This window comes from Thermobia domestica, chromosome 3 (genome assembly GCF_964235325.1).
Source record: "Thermobia domestica chromosome 3, izTheDome1.hap1.1, whole genome shotgun sequence".
Classification (NCBI taxonomy): domain Eukaryota; kingdom Metazoa; phylum Arthropoda; class Insecta; order Zygentoma; family Lepismatidae; genus Thermobia; species Thermobia domestica.
In genome coordinates, this window is record NC_137456.1 from 69,264,778 (window position 1) to 69,281,454 (window position 16,677).

A 16,677-nucleotide genomic window follows, 5' to 3' on the forward strand; every position below is an offset into this window, starting at 1 on the left:
TTATGCTTTAAGTTTTAAAAAATAAAATTGCATTTGGAGCCAAAATTATTTATATTTCAAATCCTTTTATTATTTAGCCTTGTCAAAGTTCAACGTTACAAAAGCTAATGTTTCTTTTGTTCTCATACCTTATTAAACGAAATATCTTAAATTATATTCTTAACAAACTTTTCAGGAACAAAAGTCCTATTTAATTTTATGAATTTAAGTTTAAAATCCCTTTTCGACATAGCGTTGTTTAATAACAGCTTCAAATTTGACGTATATTGGATTTAGATATCATAGCGTCACATGAACTCATTTGAGTGAAAAGGAAACTACTGTAGATGGTAAAGTATTGCGGATGACTTACGTCTGCTTTCAACTCACTTATTGCAACAACCAAAACTTTTCGTGGCTGTATCAAAGAAGGTGTTTTTAACGTAACCTCTATACTAATGATTGAACGTGACACGAAGTTTGGAAGCAGTCAAACCTGTGACTCAGCAGACTCGATCGCTTGAACAGACTGGTGACCCAGTTTTACTCTAAGCCAACGAAACATTGTCATACATATAACGAGGCTGATAACGATTTTCTCCAATCTCCTTTCACTAAATTGATAATTTTCTTTCTTTCTTGTGTGCGTGTCTGTGTCTCAACACATTCTACTGAAAGATAACTACTTGGTCCATCAGAGTAGAAAAGCATGATAATCACAGAAAAGAAAAACTACATGTTTTTCTTACAAAGGATTGCCAAAATTTAATCGAGCAAGCTTCTAAAACTTGTCATATAGAATATAAAAGATATCGCTGAATCCAAACAGTATTTTGTTAAATCTTTTTATATAGTCTGTATTAAACCAGTGGATTACTTTTCAGTATGGATACACGAATAAACACGAAAATTGTATTGAAAATCGTCAAGTCATGTTACCTCGATTAAAGAATGTAATACCGGAAATCAAACATCTAAATAGTCGAGCTCGATTAGTAGAAATCATTAATCCATTATAAAATTCAGAGTTCTGGAGTGGTGTGTGTAGAGTTAAGGTTTCAGCCTCTTTCGGGTCGGCAGGTCTGAAAAGCGAGACCTAGACCCGGATGATCCGGACGAAGTGGTGATCCAAATGACCTGTGCCATCGTTGCTATACGCGGTGTAATGGCATCAAAGAGTCAACTGTAATATTTTCCATATTAACCAGCTTTGCTTTTTATCGACTTAAATTTAATTAAATAGCTCACTAAGCAAAACAATAATTTTTATTTAAAACTCATAATGTGTAACCGTTTCGCCAACTATTCACTTTGGCTTCTTCAAACACTATAAATTGCATGAGCCGTGACAAGCTGAATTACAAGACAGCCGATATATCACTCGAAAACAGGTTCAGTTGTATAATAAAATCTGTCACAATTCATGTACGTTATTCATAGTGTGTGATGAAACCAAAGTGGATAATTGGCGAAACAGTTAGACGTTATTGGCTTTTTAAATATAATTATTGTTTGGCTCAGTAAACAGTTTAATCAAATTCAAGGAGACAAATAATACCATGTTTTGTTTTGTAATTGAACAGGAGTTGAAACACAAGTACCTATTTGTCAACATTATGTACCTATTGAGAATAACAGAGAGAAAAATCACTGAAATTTCCTTTTTTAAACTTCCCTATTGGAATTTCAAAAATTCCCATAAAATTCATCATTGCATCAAGAAGTTTGAAAGAAATTCTCCAAAATGTCTTGATTAATATAGAATATACTCCAAATTTTCTGTTCAATAACGTCTTTCTTTCCAGAGATAAACTTCCTTTTGTGTGTGTAGGGAGAAGAGAAGGAGGAGGTTAAGCTGGTATTTCTTAGTGTCTCTTTCAGGCAATATGAAATGAAATGAACATACTACAAGCAACACGAATCATAGCTCGTTTTACTTGTAATGAAACACTATTTCAAATAATAATTTGTATCTATTGTGGGTCAGAGGAAAATACAAAAGGGAAAAAAGTAACGAACACACGACAATACGGCTATAAAAACAGAGTTTTCGTTGCCTTCATAAACGTGATAAAATCTTTCATACATTAAACAATAAAAGCATTTTTGCTTTTTTTTTTTTTTTTTTTTTTTTGTGGGCTTGTTGAACTATAAATACACACACAAAAAGTATTATTAATTGTTCTCTGGAGCTATGAGACTCAAAAATCATACGCGTTGTAACAGTACTTACCTAAATGTCTATTTAAGTCTTGGCTTTAAATGATATCACAGCTCACCTGAATGCCGCAACATGCTGCCTGAGGATTTGAAACATAAGTACCATGTTAAAGAGACAAAATTAAACAAAGAAATGAAGGAGGATATATCTGCATGGGCTGGGATTGAACCAGGGATCCCATGCACCAAAAGTAATTGCTCTACCAGTGCTCACTGCAGATATACATTTGAGTCGAAACAGAACTCCCCCGCGCTATATGAATGGATGATCGCAGAAAGGTCTTTGAATCCATTTTATTTAGTTTTGAGGTATTGAAGAAAAGCTATTTAAAACTCAGCATGGCTGAATTCTACACGTGCAGCTAATTTCTTGACAAAGAATACCTAAACACAAACTTTACATTACATTTTCAACACAACAATGTTATAATTTATAATTGTTTGATTTCTGCAATCAACTCAATTACGTTAAATAAATTCTTAACAAAACATATCTTTCTATGCAAATAAATGATGAAAAGGAAAACAAGAATCTACTAAACAGTGTATTTTGCAGCATGTACAAAATATAAATAATTGACAATTTCTTACAGAAAACAAATCAATTGTTATTGGCAATGAATGGCATTCCTTCTAGTACCACAAAAGTTATTTTCGATTTTCACGAAAACTACCCTCAAAAGCACATTGTCTTGATCAACTTGATGTAATGTATCGATTGATAAATGTGTTATACTTACACAATGTTTTAGTCAAACAACAGCAACAACAAAAAAAAGTTTAGAATGCTCCAAGCTCATTGCCAGAACGAACTTAAAAAGAATGATTTTTTCTTATTAACTTTTACAGGCTTTATACCAATTGTTCTATGTACTTTATTATTATGCTCATTAAACAGTTTTTGTAACATATCTACCCATTTATAATTTCCTCGAGTACTAAATTTTTTTCACATGTTTTAAGAGTTCTCTTAAAAATTTCTACAATATGTTGTTTTGCGAAGACATATGCTCAAAACGAAGGGCTCAAAATTGAAAACTTCGCAAAATATCATATCTCTGCATGACTTACGGTTCCCGAAATATGGCTCCTTAAATCTCCCGAAATCGGAACTGTTTTTTAACCAATATTTCAGGAACGGTAAAATGACGCAAAAAATTCTATCACTTCTTTCAGATAGTTTTTGATACTCTATCGAATGGAGGGTTCAAAATTGCAAAAATTCGCAAATAATATACACACAGACATAGAGAATTCAGTAACGAACTTGTTTTAGTTGGTTAAAAATTTAAGTTAATAACAATTTTAGACTATACCTCATTAATCATACCATTGAGTTTCGTCTTCTTGTATCATAATGAAGAGCTTAATGATGGGTATATTCAGTGTTGAATTCAGACTTTTGTACAAGGGGGGCATAAAAATTTAAGGGGGGCTCTGTTCTAGATTGCAATAGAGCAGCAGGAATCTGTCGCAACAAAACTCGTGAATTGTTATTGTCTGGTCGGTTGCAATAACCAACATATTGCCATTTTTTCCCTAACTAACGTTGTAAAAGCGTTTGTGCGCATCTGTACTTAATTTCCAAGTTTTTATTTAACTTCGACTTTATATGGGAACACGGTTTGTTAATACGAACAATTAGATTGGGCAAAGGAAGAAACTAATTTTCTTTAAAAACCTTTGTTTTCAAAACTTTTTCCGAAAAAATTAAACAAAAAAGCAAATATTTTAATGCATGTGTATAGATATTCTAGGGGGCGCATATATATATATTCTAGGGGGACTCAGCCCTCCCTTGGACATGCCTGAATTCAACACTGGGTACATATTTCAGTATCAGGTTAATCTCAATAAGTGGCATGATCCTCGTACAGTATTTATTTTTAGGTTTACAAATGAATTATTTTCCCTTCATTTTCTTAAAAAAAAAAAAAAAAAAAAAAACTGATTAGTTTTTACACTCAGGTATTACTTTGCTCAGCACAACAAGATCTATGAATTGGTATATGTCTCAGCTTTGGACCGTTAAACTACCTAATAATATCGTAGAATTATTACAACTAAAGAATACAACTTGAAGTTTATATTATAAACTAAATACACTATTCTCAATCAAGGCTGCCGCGCGCAGAGTTCTCACTCTCCTTCAGCTCTCACCAAAACTATGGAAATTAAGCCCCGTTACCGTGTTTTAAGTCCCACGATGAGCGTTGGTCTTCCCTGATTGGTTGATGGCTGAAGGAGAATCGGGCACTTGCCCGCGACAATCCGTCTGCTTTATTGTCAACCGAAGATACATGAACAGCTGTATAAACAAAATTCTTATATACAATATGAGTAATGGCATACAAATAAAGAACACGACAAATTTGGCTGTTGAGGCAATAAACTACAGAGAGATTGTCAATGTACACCCTAGGGCGTAAAGGAGCATATAACATGATAGAAGTCGCAGCTGCAGTGAATTCCATCACAAAAGGGGGGCGCGGTGGCTCAATGGTAGAGCATTCACCTCCGGTGCTTGGGGTCCCTGATTCGATCCCAGCTCGCGCCGTGTGGACTTTGTGGTGAACAAACACCGTGTGCGTGGATTTTCTCTGGGTTCTCCCGTTTCCTCCCACTTTCTTCATTCCACCATTTCACTCATTTCTCATTTATCACCGTCTCCTTTAGCCTAACCGGCATAAACGTGGGACGTTAAACTTAAAGATAAAGATTTCCATCACAAAAATTGGAAACGAAGTAGGAAACTTCACAAACAGAATAGGTTCTCCTTCCATATCAGTAATCGCTAAAGAGGTCGGAAGAGGCTCAGCCTGTCGCATTTACAAAAGTTTTTCATTGACTTCTGTCAGCCAATTAAATACAGTTTCTATTTTGTATTCCTATTTCTGCGAGATTCATCTTAATATTGTCCTCCCATCTCGGCCTAAGTTTTCCTAATGGTCCTTTTACTATTGGGTTTCCAGTTAAAATTTTGAAAGCATTCCTGCTTTCTTCCATACTGGCTACATGATCTGTCCACCTGAGCCTCCTAGATTTATTGACCCTAACTATGTTAGAAGAACAGTATAAATTATGCAGTTTCTAGTTATGAAGTTTCCCCATTCCGGTCCCTATTGGGTCCGAATATTTGCATAAAGATTTTATTTTTAAATACTTTTAGTCTGTGTCTTTCCCTCAAGCAGAAGATGATAAATACTTTATTATTATTATTATTATTATTATTATTATTATTATTATTATTATTATTATTATTATTATTATTATTATTATTATTATTATTATTATTATATGATACTTTAAGTCTCCTTCCCCATTGTTGAAATTCTATGTACGCCATGGCTCATATACGAGTACATATATATTTATTCATGTTTTAATTTACAAGCTGTTTCTGATATTTGCATGTTTTGCAGGAAACTAGATTTTGATATATTAGAAATATATGATATATTGGAAATATATGTGGCTATTGTAAAACAATGGTAGATTAATCTACTATTGTGCTGCCAAAATGTCTTGAGCCGTGGCAAAAATGCGAACTAAAGCTCACACTCCGACACGCCCACGCGTTGAGCCAATAAGGGTTCAGCAGCTGATAAGCGAGAGAGCCTTAGCGAAAGAAAGTGGAATTGTTCAGCCGATAGCAGCGCCTGAAACGGAAGACTAGGTGTCAAGTCAATGTGGTATATTTTTAGTGATATCCAAAATGTTATCTTACCTTTTTGAGCCGTACAATTAATTACGTAAGTTACTTTTTTTTCTATTGCATAGTGCTAATTTTATACACAACAAAATAAAATTTCAGCAGAGTCATATATTTTTATATGCAATTTATTCTACCGACACACACACACATAAATTCTTCGAAACTTAAAATAGTATCAGAAGATGTACTAAGAATTTTCTTCTTTATTTTTCAATAGGGAAGCAGGTGGTAAAGTCACAGAGGCGTGACCAGACAGAGGCACAGGTAAAGATGGAAAATATACCCAATCTTCTTGTTCACAAGAATAACACTCTACAACACTCAGAGCACGCATTAACACTGTTGTATTTCCACCAATGACTAGAATGTTTGGACCTGTAAAAGAGGAAAATATATTTTCTCTTTAAAAGTAGCTTTTAGTTTTTCATAATTACATTTTAGAAATTAATTTCCTATAGTTCCTTTAGCTTGAGTTGAAACTCGGGTTGTGCACCAATTACAGAAAAGACTGAAAAGATTTACAAGGAAATAGTTTTGCTAGAGCTCGTGACATCGTTACGGAGGAAGTGCTGACAAATTATGAAGCATATGTTATTTGAGAACAATGTTGCCAAAACTTTGACTGAAATTAACACTTAAATGAACAACGACCAATTATATAAGAAGCAACTAAAGCCAATCATACTACATGGTTGCTCATCTCATCATGGTTTATAACGCATTTTTTTTCATTATTTCGATATAAATCACATATTCATCTCCCCAAAAACTTTATCTACTACTTCTAATTTACTCAATGCTTCTAACCTACAATACATTTCTGACCTTGGTCTTCCTTAATATAAGCTGTTCTAATATAAATTGTGACTTTTTATATAATTTTTAAAAGTGTTTTGTAAATATTTCAGTTTGTTTCTCGCCCTCTTAATATTTCAATGACACACAGTCTATCCCTTCTATAAGTATCTTGAAAAATAAAAGTGACGGATAGGAAATGTTAACAGTATCAATATGCGGCAAAATTAACGAAAAATTTGAGCGGGAGTCCGATGGATAATACTGTATGCTCATGATAATGCAAAATGCAGTGCGAGAGTAAATACCAAGAATGTTTCATGGACAGAGTTTGTCTTCTTACACATACATTGTGAACGTGAGTTTTTTAAATGATTCTTCTGTTTCCTCGTACATTCCCATTTCACCATTTCCTTTATAATCATTCACTGTCATTTAGCCTACAGGACATAATCGTGAGACATAGAATTAGAAATTTCATTTTATTTCAATTTTCTTTTTCTGAAAAAAGAAGAAGCGATACGAATAATACACTGTTGATCATTAAAATTGCAAGAATACAGAGAAGACATCCGACCAGTCCAAGATTTAGATTATGCAAACATAAGATAATAGTTACTTGATAAGCGATGTAGCTCTTCTGTTCATCACGCTCGTCACATATCCTGGTAATAGTAACCAAAGGATGTACACTTTATCCAACTGTCAAATCAATCGGATTTTGCCTCCCTAGTGTTGCAATTTTAATACGCATCACTATATATGAAAGGTGAAATCATTTATCTTGAAACGCTTTTGTAGCTGTTAAACTAACAGGTAAAAAACGCTGATATTTTTGTATGAAATATCAGTGCGAGAAAAGTGTTTGACATTCCATCAAATTAACAGTGTTGCCAAACCAACATATTTTATAAATGACGCTGTGTCACATGATTACATACTTAATATCTATATCTAAACGTAAACATACAATACTATATTTATTTTTCAGTGTTACAAACTAAGAACGCTACAGTATCACCAACATCCAAATTTCGGAGTCCTCTACAACACTAATACAACAAGTGAGAGGATCTTGGCAATGCACATCCAAAGTATTTCGAAATTGTGCTAAACGGTATTGTGATTTTCACGTGTATTGAAAAAAAATACTGACTGAATATAATATCTAACCGGAGTGTTTCGAAATAAAGTTCTTAGCAAAAAGTAATATTTTCAATTCCTTGTAACTTTGTTTCTATATGTTTGAAATACATCATGTCATGCTCATAGTGTTCAATAGTAAGGTACTTTGGATGGTCATTGCACCATCCGTTTCATTTGCGTTATTACTGTTGCAGAGGTCTCCAAAATTTGAATATTTGTGAAAAATGTAGCGTTCTTCGGTTGTAACACTGAATAATAAATGTAAAGCAAAAACACATACTAATTTGAAATCTGTAATAATCTGATGTGTTGTTTGAAAAAATGCAACTTTATGCTGGATTTGCAACACTGTTAACCTGGTGGGACTGCATAGTAGATCAAACGATTTCCCCTTATCAATATTTGCATCGTACAAAATTTCAGTGTTATTTTATCTGTTAGTTTAAAAGTTACAGGGAATTTTAAGATAAATGGTCAACAGTTATATAATAACAAAGAGATATATAATAATACTATAGATAGGAAGCAAAACAAAATTTGTTACCCAACATTCTAAAATAATTTTTGAGTTTATAAAAAATGTGAATTCTTAAATAATAATATAATTTAAAATATGCATTTACCTAGAGTAGCAACAGAATGACCGTGACGAGCAGTCTGCAGCACAGTTTTCAGCTCCCACGAGTGAGTTCGCGAATTCCAAATATCCACATGTGGTCGACTGTTCGCGACGCGAACTTCGTCATCTGGCTTTCCTGCTCCACCAATCAGATACAGAACATTATTGTTCACACAGAATGTAGCGTACGTTCGAGGGTATCTTAAATTAACACTCCTGATCCATCTAAGAAAGATAATGCTTAATTTAAAAAACTTCATGTTATAATTAATTTGTAGTTTATTCGTATGTAAACACATATATCAACTTAACAAAAGTACTAATAATGGAAAACATGTTCAGATCCCGAAAAAGTTTTTTTTTAATTAAAATTAAAATTGCATTTTAAAGCTACCTATACTTATATTAAATCCAAACTGACAAATTAAGAGAAAATATTTGCAGCATTTTGACTCTAGATTTGAAAATATGACATTAATTGAGATGTAATTAATATAAACTGAAATTGTGTATTGCTAATATAAAATTTTAATTTTAAAAAGATCATGTAAAATCGATATCACATAAAATAAGAGTAGTTATATTTTCAAATCTCTCTAGAAGATATTTTCCAAATGTTGCTGAGAACAAGTTTTTGATTTAGTTTCTTCATAGAGAAATATTTTAAAAAATAGAATTACATAACAAGAAATATCATGTTTCTAACGATAATTTTAATTTAAAACTGAACACTATAGACCAGGAAGTATTAGATTTTAAAGTTACTTTTCAAATATTACATAAGGATCAATTTTTTATTTTATATCTTAATTAAGACAGTTATAAAGACGCACAAAGGTTATAATAATGTTATAGAAAGAACTGAATATTGACAATTCAGATTCAATGAACTACTAGTTTTAAATTAGTTTTATGTGCTTCTTGATCTCCTTACACCATCTTATATAAGGACAATTTTATCTCTTTGTATCCAGTCAAGGATTGCCTTTATTCATCGATCGTCACTCCAATTGTCATTACATTCCCTTTATTATCAAAATATCATTTTTTTTTCATCTTTTTAATCCAGCGATATTTCCTTGCACGCATCTCTCTATGACTCATTATGAAAAAGGATCTCTGATATTTTGTTTTTATCGAGTCTCCGACTCATATATCAAAAGACAGAAGACTTTACTTTAATCTCATTGGTCACGTTGTTCCCTCCTAATGCCGCTCCAGCTTAGTTTATTTCTTTTACTCGTATAATGTTACCACCCACAAAGATCTTTTCTCATTCCGGTTAGAAATACGTATTTACTTCCCTTCATTACGGATTTCCTACCTCTATACACGACGTTCTTGCAAAATTGTTGAACAAAAATATCGTCTTTTTCATATTTATTTTCAGCCCTACTTTTTTGTTCTTCAAACGAAGTTGTTCCACCATATGTTAGGTTTTTCTTTTTTCCAAAGACGACATGTCTATACACATCTTTACCGAATACAATATATTTTAGAAGTCTCTGAACTTGTAATTCATAATCATTTTACTTCTCTATTGGTTCTCTGGCTCGCTAAACATGATCAATCCCCTCTCAAATTCACTTTATTTTCTAGGTTAAGATAAGTCTGACTGCTTCTCTAATCACTGCATCATACTATTGTAGATATTTTATTCATTGCAGATTCGAAGAGGACTCTTAGAATCTCTTTGTGATCTTTCATTCTTTCTTTTCATTCTCTCTTTCTCACACACACATACACCCAAACACTCTCTCTCTCTATGTGTGTGCAGTACCTACTGTGGCACTTCTTCACTATTCCTCTTTCCTCCTCACACTAGACTCAATTTTATAAAACTTGCAGAACGAGTGAACGGAATGCTACGAACCTTGGCATGTTCGCAGTGTGATATAACTACATGCCTAGATACCACTTTATGGGCTATTTTGTTTTCATGTAACGTGAGATTGTTTTTCTTGCTTTCTTTCTTTCTTTCTTCAGCTAAACCATGAATTAATACAGATAACTTACAGTTATTTAAGTATACATTGCATATTTAACTAAATTTATAAATCATATATGTCACTGATTACGTAACAATTGAGAGTTAGGACGGAGCGTGAGTGAGCAGGGCTAATATAGATTAAGAACTTCGATTTTGTATGAATTTAATCACTTTTCATTATATATCTCTACATTTTTTAAAATGGCTCAATAGTTGAATGTAAATGATAGATACGTTAATGGTGTTGTGATCCGATGCATTCTAGAAGTGAACGAAGTTTTTATTCAATTAAATGTTTTGTTTTAAATTAAATTTGAAGGGCACCAATAGTTTTTCCCTTAGCTGAATCGGAATACATAAAAATCACTTGTAGCGACCACCTAGCACAGTTTGGTGCGAGTTTCTCGCACCAATATATATATAAAACACTATAGCGCATGTACCCTTGTAAAGTTAATCTGCACTAAGGAATACAAGTCACCCATAAAATACTATTTTTGAAGAAGTAAGAATCGATTGTGTTAAAAGATATTGTATATTTGTTAAAAGGATATTTCTAGTGGGACACCTATTGTAAATCTACACCATAATAAGTATTACTTTCCCTTGTAACACCTACTACAGGTTGGTCAAGTTTTTCGCACTAATAATATTTTTCCTTCCTATCTTTCGTTTTCCTTTTCTTTCTTTTTTTCATAAAATGTTATATTTATAGCTATAACGGGTATGCTCTCCTAACGTTAACCTTCACTGGCGAATGCAATATAATCTATAGAACACAGTTTTGGAAGATATTAAGAGTCGATTGTGTCATAAAAGCAAACGTTTGCTAATAATAAATATTCGAACACACCAAACGAATGTAGTGCTAGTGAGAACAAAAATAATTAACGTAAAACTTAATTAACTATATTATATCGGTTAAAATAACGACTACGATATAACCTATATGATAATAACTGCTTCACTGAAAACATTCACAAAAAAATTCACAGATCAACCGTAACATCTTCATTTTCGATCTCGATTTTTTTTACGGTAAAAATCTTTGCGAAGTTATCAATTTAAGAAGTGGAACATGGGGGAAAATTTAAACCTGTTACTTTTGATGGCTTGCAAGTTGCAACTCCAAATAATAGGATTAATTCTGCAAATGGAAGGAAGGCAGGCACATACCAAGTTTCGTCAAAATTAGATGAAGTTTTTTCGAGAGTTATTGTGGAACAAACAGGCAGATGGACAGACACACAAACCCTAATGGAATCGAGTGATAGAAGTTTCGCTTACGCTTCCTTCAATTATATTAATAATTGAAAACTCCATAAGGAAACCGCTTATTAATATAATGAATTATAATTTCCATATGCCCCATGAAGCTTCCATCGGTACAGCTGCATTAACGTATTTAGTTTACAATTAACTGTCGGGAGGGGGGGGGATCATAGGCCCGAAAAATATCCAAATCATAGACCCAAGAAATTTTTAGCGAAAAGTATTTATGGTCCAAATCATAGACCGAAGAAATATAACGAAAAGTGTTTATGGTTCAAATCATAGACCCGAAATATATAACGAAAAGTATTTATGGCCCATGTTAAATAGAAACTCTTAATGAATATTAGCAGTATCAACTCCTATTTACTCTTTTAATGATTTACATTTGAATTACTTATTGAGCGCATAGAACATATTGTAATACAGTATTATTTCAAACTACTTACTAGTAATGTTTCTCAGTAGGTTTTTCTTGCAATAGTTCGAAAGTGACATCCGGTCACTCATTTTCAGGGGCATACAATGGCTTAAATCATTTTTTACAACACGATCTTCATTCTTAAACCGGCGCTTCTGCATCGAAATATTTCTGAGGATTGGCATTTTTTAGTCTTGTTTCACAGAAAGTACTATCCTCGTAATACTAGTGTAGAAATGATAAAAAATATTTTCTTCAATTGGGCTTTTTCTTCAATTTCTAGTTATACTTAACATGACAATTATTTCACTACTATAAGTATTTACAAATGCATTTTATTATTAAGACGTTACACAAGTTAGTAACACGAGACTTACTTCTGTATTAATCCGCTGCCTCATTTGTGTAACACACACACACATACATACATACACGTAAATTACTCTAGTTGTGACTTTTCTTGTACCATGATATAACGCTACCAATGCTAAGAGATGGCGTTAGTATCAACGTCTTCCAGATTAATGGAAAATACGGGGAATAACAACCTATTCTGCAATCGGGAATGGAGTAGCCAATGAAGAATGCTGAAACAGGCGATCAGCCAACCAGCATGTTCGATATAATTCTAAAAGATTCCCTTAATATGACTGTTATGGAATATGTCAATTTACTCTGCTTTTGTCAGCTGTAACTCCATCTGGTTACAATAGATGTAACTACATGAAAACTCGTAAAGCAACTGCTTATGTTTCAAAGTTTATCTATAATGTTGCCACATAGTAAAGTTCTCTGTAGCGGCTGAAGGAGGCCACGGAGGCCATTTCATCATATAGCATTTTCGTTTTATTTTGAGCTGTAGAATAGTGCTCTGTGGTTTGTGGGCGCAATTTTTAAAACACCTGATATATATATACAAAACAGTGTGAAGATGATGTTCTGAAAAAGATTAGGTTATTGTGTATCCCTGAAGATGAATAAATCTCAAAAATACTGGAAGAAAAATTGACAGAGAAACATTACTAGATCAGTAATTTGAACGATTCACATTTTCCTTCTTACAAGCAACAGGAATACAGATATAACATAAAGTAAATTAGTTATACTGCAACAAATTTAACAAATCCAATAAATAAGCTTAATACAAACAAACTTCGTTATAAATGTTTAAATATGATCAAAATATATGTATATAGTATATTGCGTCCAATTTGCATACAATATTTACAAAGTATTATCTTACTTGTTATGTTTCGGGTCATAACATTCCACAATACGACTATGAGGCTCTATCTCTCTCGCTGTCACCCCTCCTCCGACCCAAATCAAATTCTTGTACTTAGCAACAGCAGCTCCCATTCGGCCTTCCTTCATTGGTGCCATTTCCTGCCATATCTTCTTCTTTGGATCATATCTTTCAACGCTAGACAAAATTCTACAATACAGAAATGTTTAACTATAATAGTTAGATATTATCAATTTCAAACAATGATGTACGTTTGTGACATTTTCCGGTAGCAGATGCTGAATGATGCTTACTTTAAATTTTGTATGAAATTAGTATTTTTTTTTAAAACAAAACTTAAAACTAATAAAGTAGATTACACAGAAGCATTGTGTCAGAGTACTGGATAGTTTTAGAGATGAATTTGTGCTAATAGTGTAATAGTTCTTGATGCTACAGAAAAGTACCATGTCACGACATTGTATTTAATCACGTCTATTTTTGAATTTCACAAGGGAGATCTAGTGTTAATTTCTCATTGTCATACAAATTTTACAATTCTTATGTTAAAGGCTTTGAAGTGTCCTAAAGTATTCTTTCTGAAGAACATTCCAGCATTAAATAGTATAAATTAATGCTTATTTCGGCTATTGGGAATTTATTTCCAAATTTCAGGTTGTAACACTAACTGAAATGAAATGAAATCTTTAACTTCTGCTTTTGTATCTTGTGGACTAAAGGAGATGGATTATAGAAGAAATGAACGGTAAAGAAAGAATTGTAGAATAAAGAAAATAGAAAAAAGTGAAAATCTAAATTTAAAAAATGAAATGAATTTTTTTAGTTTAATGTCCCCGGTTATATCCTTTAGGCTAAAGGAAACAGATGAATAATGAAAGTGAATGATTTTGAAATTAAATTTTTGTGCTCTCTCACCGGAAATAGAACCTAGGACGACTTGCACGAACGGCACATGCGCTAGCACAGAAACAGAAAAAATCTAAGTTTTCACGGGTGATGTTGACCACTAACATCTTAGAAGACCAATGATGCATCCAAAGACCCTTCACACTTAGCTCACAAACCCTAGGATGCAATTAAAGGGTCTCCATACTGTGTGTTCTATCTTAAGTCACGGTGACTGGAAGGTACTTTAGACGGAGCAGGCGGAATTCTGAAGAAACTCAATTTTCGAGAACAAATATTATTTCGATTCTCAGGGCTAATTTACATAACAGTGAGGTCCTAGTAGTTATAGCGCAAGGAACTTTAGATCCTATTTTGATGACTGAATGACTACCTGTGTTTTTTATTGCCTGAGCTAACCGCGTTCGTGATTAGTTGGCCAACACAATGGCTTCGTTTTTCGCTGTCCGTTCGATCTATCTTGGTTTATCTTCTTAGATAATAAAAAGTCAAGTTTGAATTGATTTCTGTTTAAGTTTCCTCCATTCATATTCATTGGTTTCCTTATTCTAGTAACTGGAGTATTGATTGGTCGGTAGTTTAGTATTTCACTTCAACACCACAGCAATACGAGACGTGAATCAGCCTAATATAGGATCCAAACTATGAGCTCCTCCGAGAATCGAACTAGGTTTTTCACATTAAACGAGATAACAATAACTGTTTAGTCAGAAGTTTGACTTAGAATAATGCGGTATGACTCTATGAAAGTAAAAGTAAAAATAAAAGTAAAAAAAAAAAAAAAATGCTGGTGCTGATTTGCTTGCTTGAAAATGTTTTATGTTTCCAAAGATTGAGACGCATAAATTCTAGAATTCACTTAGGCTAGTTATTTTGAGAAGATCTTATAAAATATACTAAAGACACTTTATTAAAGATACTAAACTAAAAACATTAGATACTTTATATTAATTGATATTATTCATATTAATCCATGTATGAAATTACAAATATCAACAATTAGTTTTAGAATACAAAATACTTACATTTGATCTTTATCTATTCCACCAATGGCGTATATATAACCATGGTCAACAGCGACACCGAAACTTTTCCTCGCTTTATTCATAGAAGGTAAAACAAACCAGTCCCTGCTTACAGGATCAAACCGCCAGAGGTCGCCAACAACAATATTGTGACGAGATTTGTCTTGTATCCGGGGATCAGCTCCGCCTGAATAAGATTTTATAGTTAGAAAAACGCGAGAAAATCAAACGTATTTCAAATATGTATTTTATAACATATTTATTAGCCCACACAATAAGTTGGCGCAAAATAAAGGATTTTGCTTTCCTAATAGTTGATAAATTGTAGTTACTTTGTAAATTACGTAGCAATTTGTCTATTGCAATTTTTCATTACAGTTTATAAGTAATCATTTCATTTCATTTTATGAGTTATTCTAATACTATCAGCATAAAATTTGTATATATAGCAAAGAGACTATGAAGAAGTTGAATTGATCTTATCATTAAATTTCAAGTCCAATTGATTAATTAATTTAAGTTTAATGCCTCTTTCCAGTATCACGGCTATATGAGAGGGGGATTTATTGTTCAAAATGGGATTTGAACCACTGCTCGGGTTTGTTTCAGAGGCTGAGTATTCCAACTGGGAATCCAACCTGACATAGAAAGAATACACAATAGTTACTTGGCTATAAAGAGATACATATTATTTTTTTAAATATGTAATTTATAATGAATTTGTTGTTTTCTTTGCAGAAGAAGTATTAAAATGAAATAATGATGATAATTGTTTTAAAATTAAGCACTAACCTTTATCTGAAAAGAATATTCTATTAATTGAATGATTTCAACTATATTTAGTGGTTCAAGAATAAGTATAATCCATGTGGATTAATAATCAAGAATAAGCAGCGGGAGAGGAGTTACTGATGAAGACTTCAGACAGAGTTGAAATCATAAAATATAACATAATATTAATTTTATTTGATACAAGGTTAGTACTTAGTTTTAATTTAGTAATATGTATCCTACAGCGTATATTATCAAATAATAACTTTTAGAGTTTGCCGCTACATTCAGAATATTAGTACTTACCCTTTTAAAACGCAAACCCAGAATTAGAATACATTTAAAATAATTAGATTGTCAGTTTATTATTATTATTATTATTATTATGATTATGATTATTATTATTATTATTATTATTATTATTATTATTATTATTATTATTATTATTATTATTATTATTATTATTATTATTATTATTATTATTATTTGGTTGACTTCGATCGATTGGCCAGTACGAATGTATATCTTTTTCTTCTTTTATTTTGGATTCTGCAATGTATTTTAATTTCGAG

At 32.3% G+C, this 16,677-nt stretch overlaps 1 protein-coding gene across 2 annotated transcripts in view; it reads right to left on the reverse strand.

Annotated features, from left to right (window-relative positions):
- Positions 1 to 6,042: 6,042 nt before the first annotated feature.
- LOC145680479 (uncharacterized) overlaps positions 6,043 to 16,677 on the reverse strand; it is a 76,736-nt gene continuing 66,101 nt past the window's right edge. For both annotated transcript variants that reach the window (XM_081751052.1, XM_081751053.1), the window contains 4 exons: positions 15,335 to 15,521; positions 13,401 to 13,592; positions 8,479 to 8,699; positions 6,043 to 6,289 (listed from right to left, as the gene is read on the reverse strand). In XM_081751052.1, the coding sequence (XP_081607178.1) occupies positions 6,102 to 6,289; positions 8,479 to 8,699; positions 13,401 to 13,592; positions 15,335 to 15,521 (788 nt within the window). In that variant the 3' untranslated portion in view covers positions 6,043 to 6,101. The remainder of the gene's footprint in view (positions 6,290 to 8,478; positions 8,700 to 13,400; positions 13,593 to 15,334; positions 15,522 to 16,677) is intronic.